The sequence below is a fragment of the Charadrius vociferus genome, unplaced genomic scaffold, assembly GCF_000708025.1.
Source record: "Charadrius vociferus isolate BGI_N301 unplaced genomic scaffold, ASM70802v2 scaffold343, whole genome shotgun sequence".
NCBI lineage: Eukaryota > Metazoa > Chordata > Aves > Charadriiformes > Charadriidae > Charadrius > Charadrius vociferus.
In genome coordinates this window covers 342,852-352,894 of record NW_009647952.1, presented here as the reverse complement: position 1 = coordinate 352,894, position 10,043 = coordinate 342,852, and the positions used below count along the sequence as shown (strand labels likewise).

At 45.9% G+C, this 10,043-nt stretch overlaps 1 protein-coding gene across 1 annotated transcript; it reads left to right on the top strand.

The window, feature by feature from the left end:
• The first annotated feature begins 1,953 nt into the window (after window positions 1–1,953).
• Window positions 1,954–9,033, top strand: LOC104284921 (purpurin). Its single transcript, XM_009883303.1, has 6 exons — window positions 1,954–2,010; window positions 2,900–3,017; window positions 4,449–4,585; window positions 6,149–6,261; window positions 7,363–7,575; window positions 8,796–9,033. Exons 2-6 carry the CDS (start codon window positions 2,901–2,903, stop codon window positions 8,804–8,806), a joined length of 591 nt encoding a protein of 196 aa, XP_009881605.1. The 5' UTR covers window positions 1,954–2,010; window position 2,900; the 3' UTR covers window positions 8,807–9,033.
• Window positions 9,034–10,043: the final 1,010 nt, after the last annotated feature.

The following is a 10,043-nucleotide window of genomic DNA, read 5'->3' as shown; positions in this document are numbered from 1 at the left end:
CAGCTGAAGGTAGGCAGCACAGTGGGTGCGCAAGTCCCTAGGTAACGAACTGTAACTGAATTAGAGAGATGGTTATCTTCACAGTCAATGCTGAAGGCCACCAGTCCTGTGCACTCCTTTCAGAGGCCCTGCTCATCCCTGGAGCATGGCACATATGGTAAGCAGTCAGCTGTAGCTGAAGGATTAGTTTGGCAAATGGCTGTTTGGCATCTTTCTAGAAAATCAGGCCAAGGGATCCAGGCAGGACAAGGTAGATCCACATTGCCCAGGACACAAAGCAGCTGGTACCTCGTCACAGCAGCTGGCTGTGTGCCATCTCCCCACACCTCCAGGTCTTAGTGTCCCTGGATAAAACCAGCCAAAATGCCCAGGGAGAAGAAGGGATCATTGTGCATAACACTAGCCAGCCCCAAAGTGTTCCACCTGCCCCAAGTAAAGACACTTACAAAGAATCAAGGGCAGTGTGATGGTGTGGCCCCACCATCTGGGGCTGGGAGGTCATGGAGCCTGCACCCAGCCCCTCCATCAGGCAGAGGTGCGCATGCTGTGGGACTTGCTCCTGGTCACCCCTGACCTGGGACAGGTGCTCTCACCTTTCTTTCCCAGTTACCAACAGGTCACTCCCCTGTGAACCTGCCCAGGTTTCCTCTGAAACCATGCAGACGGCATGAACAGAGTACACTTGGTCCCACTGCCAGACATGCACATGCAATTTGTCATTGCCTCCCTCTACAGTGTAAGTGGATCCTTGCACAGAGGCCAAATCAAAGTTTCCTCTGGCAGCAAGCAAGGACCATCTTTCCCAGATAATGAGCAACACTAAACAAGCTATCTGGAAAGCAACACAGTCCACACCAGCTATGGGGTGAGGTTGCATGCTTCTGTTCAGGAATTCCTGGGCAAGCAGCTGTAAGGGATCTCTGCAGCAAGTCCAACACATTCAGAAGGCTTTAGCCTTACTCTGAATGTCCAGATTGTTGGATCAGCACCAGGAGGTGCAGGAGAGGACTCCCCACGCTTATTCCATAGGAACTATAGAGTCTTCCGTAGTGGGTATGCCTGAGGCTCCCCAGCACCCAGCTGGGAAAAATAACTGCTAGTGCTGGCAACTCCTAGATGAGTGTCCGAACCTCTTGTTGAGCTGGGGTAGAAAGGGTACATGGGCAGCCTTTGCAGTTGGGGAAATTTTGGGGGCACTTGGGGAAATTGTAAAAAACGCAGGCAGTTTGCTACCAAAAATGTTTTTCTAGTAATTTCTGCCTTCTCATATTTTTGTGCTTTATTGCATCTCCATGGAAGGCTTCTAGGAAGAACATCTTGGGAAGGAGAGAGATATAGTATTTTTGTAAATGGAAATGTTGGCAAGATTTGCTGGGAAGAATGTATATAAAGACATTTCAGTGCACAGGAGAACTGGGGATTCCAAGATTTTGATGTGAACATGAAGGCAAAATCTTCGTTTATGCACCTTTTTTTCCCCCAGTAGATAATGCATAACACCTTTCTACTCTTGCAAGGATCACCTTAATTTGATGATGCAGATATTGGAAGACTTAATTATATATCTACCCCATTGTTGTCAAATATGAACATATGCCTATGCAAATGAGTATGTATAGTCCATAAGTTTCTCTGGTTAATGCTCTGTGCTTATTCTCCTAACACGTGTTAGAAGCAGAGAGACTTCAATGAGACAAAGGTGTGGTACAATCACATCAGGGGACTTAGTAGCTTTCTGGGCAGCTTTTTCCATTATGTAAAAGCTGTGTTTGTATTAGTATAGCAGTCAGATCCACCAGTGTGAGGATTACAGTTGGTTTTTACATAATGGATTATCCAGGATTAAGAGTTTTACTCAGGCACACGAGCAAAAATAACCAATTAGAGACTTTGCAGATTCATTATTTAAAGGCAGCTGGAGGGCAATTGACACAAAACTCTCCTTCTGACTGCAGCCCAAAGACTGACACAGAGCAGTGTCAGGGATCTCCAACATCTCTACCACAACAGGTAGGTCTCTCTTCAGCAGAGGCGGGTCAGATTAGCATCTCTTGCAGCAGGGGAGTGCAGCTTGCATGGCAGCAGCTCAGAACAGAGCTGAGGTGTTTGGAAGTCCCGAGTTGGTATCTCAGTTTGGATGCTGCAAGCAAGTTTCGGGTAAGTGTGTTTTATCTTGGCATCAGAACAGGTATTCAGTGTCAAATACTCTGCAAGTAGTGCGAGAAACAAATATGCTGGGATACAGATGAGCTGGAATACCTGAGGAGACAAATAAGGCCATAGCCACCTTGTGGCTGTGCTGCAATGTCAGATCAAGCCTCTAGAAATTGATTATTATTTGTCATGTTTGTAGAGGGAATGGTCTGAGGGCAGACACTACAAAGATGTATTTTGTCATTAGAGTAGGCAGCCAGGAAGAGCCTGTTTCGGTGACAAGAACTGTTCATAAACAATGCAGCATTGCTGACTTGAAAGCGAAGTGGACACTCACCATGAAATAATTAGAAATAACATTCTTACAACCTACAGTGCCTCACCAGAGCTCATCTGAACATTATTATTCTTGTGAAAACAAAAATTAAAAAAAAATCAAATTTTTATCAATTCTTATCAACCTTAGCCAGAGTCTGGCTTGATTTATAAAGTAGTAATATAATGAACCACAACACTACTACTGGCAAGCAAAATACTCTTGCAAAGTAATTGCCATTGATGCTCAGTTTTGGCTGGATTTAGGCACCACAATGACCCAGTGGTTTCTCAGTGGAGTTGGTGTGGAAAGAAACTCATCATGGAAAGAAACTAGTTTTAAAATGAGGGGAATGTGTCTGTAGGCACAACGCTAGCTACCCACATCTACTGCCTGAAATAAAACTCCACGTTTGCTTTTGTCTTGCAGAATGAAATACGCACAGTATGTTTTCCTGGCCTCGATCTTCTCCACTGTTGAGTATAGCCTAGCTCAGACCTGTGCAGTGGAGTCTTTCTCTGTGAAAGACAATTTTGATCCAAAAAGGGTAATTATTGTTACTTCAACAGTATATGTGAAGAAGCTTCATACATAAACTGTTTTTCCAGGTTATGGGCTGTGTTAATCTAAAGGGGTTTGTCACGAAGAAAACTTTTGTATGCTGTCTCTCAGCGCTGTTCCTACAGTTTGCTTCTTTCACTGCTGTTTAACCTTCTGAGGCAAAACTGACCTTGAAAGTGAGGAATGTTATTCTGTTAGATATCATCCTCTGTTACCTCAAAGCTCAGTACAGATCTCAGGTTTAAGCGGTCCTGTGAATGAAGCAATTTAGATCCCCATCAGAGAGAAAGTCCAAACACATGCCCTGGGGGACTTCCATCTGCCACCAGCCCTTCTTCGGAGTCATTGCAAACTGCAAATTTGTCTAGTTGGGTATCCCAAACACAGATTGACTCTTGTTTAAACACAGCATTTAATCTCCTTGCCTCTGAGGAGGAAATCAGGGCTAACTTATTGTTAACTTATTATTGACTGTCCCTCAGCAAACACCAGTTGCAGCTGCAGCTGGGGTGGGGCCAGCACTTCCTCTACACAAGACTGGCTTCACTGGAAACAAACCCATATCTGGGGAGAACTTTGGGAACATCCCAGTTTTAAAAAGTCAGCTTTTTCCCAGGCTCCTGTATTTGGCAATTATGGACTCTGTTTCAGGCTTAAGCACGTAACTTGCCAAACAGATCTCATTAGCTTCACTGAAGAGTCAAATTTAATGCAGCTAAGTTCTGCTTTCCTCAATATTTCTATTAATAATGTTAACTTCTGTTGGCTTTCCTGTCAGTCAGTCACCTGTTTAGATCTTGTTTTCATTTTCCTAGATACTGTTTGTACATTTTCAGGGACCTGTTTTTTTTCTACAAAGTTTCTTTCCCTTAACCTCATTTCATTTTCCCCTGCTGCTAGTCTCCCCAACACATTCTTTCCTCTTCATATCCCACAGAGTCATTGCTTTCTGCTTTGCTGTGCAGACCCTTTTCACCATCAGAGATCAGCTGTGGCCCCTGGCAGTCACAAGAGTGTCTCCAGCCAGCCTGCTAGGTCTTTGTAGCTGCAATTTGGTGTCATTGATGCCATCTTCCACAGAAAAGCAGGGGCCTGAACGGGAACAAGAAAGAACCAGCCTGACTTCCAGCAGGCATCTCGGCATGGGAGACGCTTTCAGTGTGGGGTCACTGCAACAGGAACACCACACATGACAATGAGTACACACACACACAGAGAAGTGCAGAGCTGCTACTCCCACTCCTCCTAGCACAGACGCAAGGATGGTATTAGCAGGACCTGTGTGCTACACACCCACCCAAACTCAGACTTTCTCTAAAGGCCAGGCAATGAGTAGTTAGGACACTATATTTATATATAGTTTTGTGCTAATCTTGCCATGGTGATTAATCCAGACATTAATAGTCTTTCATGTTAGTATGCAGGGAAATGGTATGCCCTGGCCAAGAAGGATCCAGAAGGCCTTTTCCTTCAGGACAACATCTCTGCTGAATACACCGTGGAGGAAGATGGCACAATGACAGCATCTTCCAAAGGCCGTGTGAAGCTTTTTGGGTGAGCTCTCTTGACTTTCAGTTCTAGCTGCTGCCATGAGGTACTTCAGGAGGTGGACAAGGATGGTGATCTATCTTGAGCACACAACACACCTGGGTTTTCTTCATCAAAAAGGGAAGCTCAGTCAAGGTAATATATTAGAAGCCAGAGGTTAGACACTTTTGAGTCCTGAGTTACTTCTCAGCCTGGTTCTGGTCTGGGTCCATCACAAAACTACTGCATAAAGTCAACTATAAAGTCAAATCTTTAATAATGGAGTAGTTAGTCAGGTAAATGAATTGCAACCAAGTGAGAAGACCTAGAAAAGGCTGTGTGGCTGGGAGGGCAAGACAGCTCTTATTTCACTGAGGTGTTCAGGGGAAGGAGAGGAGTGTAAGTGAGCATTACTTTCACAGATGTTTCAACACAGTGTTGGATGGACTTCTAAGGAAAATATGTGGTTAACTCCTGGATGCTGCTGCAATGCCTGAATAGATGGAAGGAAGATTAAGATTTTTTGCCATTGTTCACGGTTTCTATAAGGAATTACAGCATGTAAAGGGATTAAATAGCTTTCTGGGTGTAGATAAGAAAATCTAGGGCTTCCAGTAGGCTATCACTAGTTCTGCTGTGCATTAACTACCAAAAACTGTCCAACTGCGTAAATAATAGAGTAAAACAGGTGGCTATAAACCTTATAAGTCTCAACAGCACAGCACTCCAGGATATCTTGGGATGGGGCAAATGAAGTTTTGCAGGCATGCCACACAACGCAAGTGGGAAGAATCCTGAAAGGATTCTTCAGAAACCAAGTGGGGTCTCAAGGCTGCCAGGAATTGATTTCTGCATTGGCAGGGTAAAGGGGAAGTGCAGTCTGTGCAAGGAAGGGAATGAACACCCTTCCACTGTTTCACATGTCCAGGTAACATTTGGCAAACTGTGCTAAGACACAGGTGATGTTCACAGCAAACAGATGCCAACCAGTGAAGAAATGGACAATGGAGATAGGTTGTTCAGGAACCTACAGGGTTCCCACAGCCTGTGTGAAGGCCTTTAACTAGGTTGGACAGCAGACTGGCTGTAATTATTTCCATGCTTGTAACAGACAACCCTGTGCCAATAGAGATAGGAAGGGTTAGAGAAAGGAGAGCCAACCCTCTGCCTCCACCCGGGGACACAGCAAATGAGCCAAAATACAGGTCAGCTCACTCCACAAACTGCCAGCAGGGAGCCAAAAACCGACGTCCATCATTTTGCTTGGTGGCTGCCTGCTTGTACAAAAATGGGTGGTAGAAAGCCAGCTGAGCTGAAGGAGGGTCAGGGCAATGCCCCAGCCCCAGTGTAGTTGCACAGCAGAGGGGGGAACGAGACATCAACAATGCACTCTTAGTCATAGGGGGGTTGTCACAGATTTGCGTTACTTCATGACAAACACTGACTTCACATTAAGAAAGGCCATGCCCATGCTTTAGGCAGTTGTGCTGAACCATAGCCTGGTTCTTGCCTGAGTCCTGAGTAAGGGACACCCATTTGAAGCTCACATGCTGTAGGATTTTACCTTCAGTCTCATGGATCTCGTTGCAGGTTCTGGGTGATCTGTGCTGACATGGCTGCTCAGTATACAGTACCTGACCCAACCACTCCAGCAAAAATGTACATGACCTACCAGGGCCTGGCCAGCTACCTCTCCAGTGGTGGTGAGTGAACTTCTCCAGCCCTCTGGTGCTTGTCAGCTTACAGCTGCCCAGATTTGTGTGTTTCAGTATATGAAAAACAGTTGAGCTCAGATTGCTCCAAGTGGAGACAAAGCATCTTTTTTTTTCTGGGGGGATGCTTTACCCAAGCAGTGCTTTATATATCCACAGAAGGGGCAGGATCCAGAGACTCCCCTGAGACCCTACAAATACACCATATATATATATGAATAGGGAGAATGCGTCCTAGAGGCAATGGGCCACACACATAGACTTTGTGCAGCCAAGTGGGGTGCTGAACCTAGGGAAGCAATACTTCCTGAGGAGCCTCACTGTGGGCATTATAAAGGTGCTGAGAGCCAGTCGTCCTTGTACTCCTCATAGCTAATGGGAGGCAACATGTGGACCCACATCTGCACTCCAGCAGCAACACGCAGTTCTCCTCAAACAGACTCAGCTGGACTCAACAAAATTGAGTTGTTAATTGAAGTCCCCCTTGCAGAAACTGTTCATGCTGAACATCAGTTATGCATCCTGCACACCCCATACTTTGTGCCTGAGTCTCCCATAGCTACGGCGCTCCAGCTGCAGAAGTTGGGCAGGACTTGGCCTGCTAATGTGTAAGAAAGAGGTACTCTTCACTTAGTACTGCCAGATAAGCCACATCAAAATGCACCTAGTTGAGCAAGGCTGGAAAACAAGAGGCACGTTTTGCTGAAGATTCTTGTACAGGAAATGTAATCTGTATGGCCAAAATTTAATCTGTACGCCCCACTCTCCCATGCTTCAGTGAGACAAATAAAGCAATTTTTTGTCATTGAAAACCTGGAAAGCCCTAATCCTCCTAATACTTCTAACCTAAGAAAACAAAGGTGAAAATGCACTGAGCATCATGGGGAACAACATGGTCTCAAGACATCCTGTGCTTGTCCCAGTTCTTCACTTCATGGTGTGGAGATAAGCTGGATGTAGAAGGTGACTTTAGATCCTTGGGGAAGCTATCCCTGACATGTGCTGAAGTGAGGCATCTCCCTGCAGGATGACTAGGTCCACCTCTGCTCTGTTTTGCCCACCATGACAAACATGTGTGTTCTGATGTTTCAGGGGACAACTACTGGGTGATTGACACTGACTATGATAACTATGCCATTACCTATGCCTGCCGCAGTCTAAAGGAAGATGGCTCCTGTGATGATGGCTACTCCCTGATCTTCTCACGCAACCCCCGTGGCCTCCCCCCAGCTATTCAGCGCATTGTGCGTCAGAAACAGGAAGAAATCTGCATGTCTGGCCAGTTCCAGCCCGTGCTTCAGTCAGGTACTTTGGGCTAATTAGCAAACTCACTGAAATGGCTGCACTGGCAGCTTGGAGAGTGGTGATCATATTTGCTGTAAATGTGACAGAACCATAGCAAACTAAGTTGTACTCCTTCAGCAACTTTTTTTTTTTTTAATGTTATATCTAATAAGAAAATAGCTACAAAGGGAAGTCCATGCAAGGCAGAGAGCCTGTTACAGGGTGATTCTGCAGCTTTAAGTCTGCCCTTACAGTAATCCTGTGTGCTGAAACTGGCACACTACCAGAGCAAGATCAGCTTTGTTGCTCTAATAGATAGGATAGGGACGGGTCTAACAACTTGGTGTTAGACAACCTGCACTTGGAAATGCTTGTCTTGGCCACCTGGATAACAGCATCTTACCTTAGGTCTGTGCTCTGTCCTCCAGGAAAGGAGGAGAAGCTGCCACCAGGAAAGAGCACCCTCACTCTTCTTAGCTCCACCATGATTTGTGTCCTGGGTGGTCTGAGTAGAAGAGACAAGGGGATCTGAGCAGCGGTTCTGACTATGTCTGCTGGCAGTGGGAGTCAGCAGGTCCTCCACATACATGCGAACCAAGGATGTCTGAAGTCCATTTTGAGAGAACTTTTTTCTGGAGGCATGGGAGCTGATCTGCTGTCCATGAGATAAGCAGATAATTTTTTAGGGCTATGCTGGAGGCAGAAATTCCTCTTTGTTGGCAGCTGAGTGCCTACACCCTTCACATGAACACTACTTTGCCTGGAGATTGGCCCTGTACTAAGCCAGGCCTGAGGACATGAACTTGGGGGTTGCAACATGCTGGTCAAAAAATAGCAGCTAAAACCTTCTGAAAGACACATTGTTGTGTGAGCCAGTTCTCCACTACAGAGTAGGTGCTGGCATCACCCAAGGTTATGGGATGGGTATGGGCATCCCTGCCTCATGCCCCTCCATATCGCTTTCTGTAGCAGAGGGAGGGTAGTTGGCTTGTGGGCTTGTGCCTAGGTGCTCACATAAGCTGAAAACTCATTGCTAGCTGAGACTAGCAAAGGTTGTGCAATGCCAACGGACACAGAGCAATGCAAACAGCAACCTATGCACCCCCTCATCCTCATCTTGTACTGTGATTCAGAAGTACCCTAGGAAGGCTGTAGCTACAGCTTCACTGAAAACTAAAAGGCTGTTGAAGCACTTTGCAAATTTACTCACAAGGACTAAAGTTTACTTTTTTTTTTCCCAGGGGCCTGCTGAAAGTACACTTCTGATCCTATCCTTCAGCACAGAAACCAGACCTCTTGGTCTTGAAGTTGCCACTCAACTAATAAAAAAAGAAAATCATAGTATGGTCTAGTGTGTTTTTTTCTGAAAAACACATGAAAATATTAGGGGTTTTGTAAACTGTATGCAATACAGTATTGACATCTGAATTTTCAAGGGAATACCTAATGTGGCATTTGTCAATAAATGTTTTTTAAAAAAAACACCTCTGGAACTGTTTTTTGTTTCTTGCTGTCCTGCCAGAGAACAGGAAGAGCAGGGCTGCTCACCAAGGGGAGGTGAGACAGCAGCCAAGGGTAGCCCCAGCACAGCCAGGGCAGTGTCCCTCCCTGGCACCAAGCAGGGGGACTGGGGCAGGGGTGGTGACAGAGACAGGTCCCCTGACAGCACTGATCATTAGACAAATGCATGGTGACAGGGAAGGTCTGGGGTTCACCTGGGAAGTCCAGACAGACAGTAAGGGCAGCAAGGCACAGGGCAGGGCACAGGCATGCCTGCAAGGTGGCTCTGGCCAGAAACAGGACTGGAGAGTGGGCCAGAGGCAGAGCTATCTGCAGCGAGGCTCCCAAGGGGGCAGGGCCATGGGCTGAGCTGAAGAGGGTTTGCAGACCATGGGCAAGGGGTATGCGGGTGGAGGTCCCAGGTGAGGCTGTGCAAAGCAATGAAGGCTTGTGGATGCCTGCAGGGCCCAGGCATACATAACGTACCTCTTCCACCAACATTTATATTTAAATTCTGAAGCTAAGAAACCCTCTTGAACAACAACTCTGAGATGAGGCTGATAGTGCGATCCTTGCTGCCTGGTAATATCTTACGGTTATTTCTGGTACCTGTGAATACTCAGGTATTCATACCTGTCTGCATGGAGTATTTCTAACTAGCCCCTGAATCACAAATGCAATAAAGCAGATATGCCTTCCAATAACACTGGAATATTGCTTTAAATGAGCAGTTATTTGCATTTCCAATGGCATAAGCAGTCTGAGAGGTATAGAACTGAAAGACACAAAATCAACAGGCTTTATGGCGAAGAATTTCATAGATAGAGGGAACCAGAAGAATAGTATCTAGACAACCCCATGTAGCAAAAGGGTAACCCAAGTCAGCATTTTTACATATATTTCCCACTGCTCTTAGTAAAATCACACTGACTTGGAATGTTTCCTATGAATAAAACTACCAGTGCAGAACACCCCCAGCACCCTGCTGA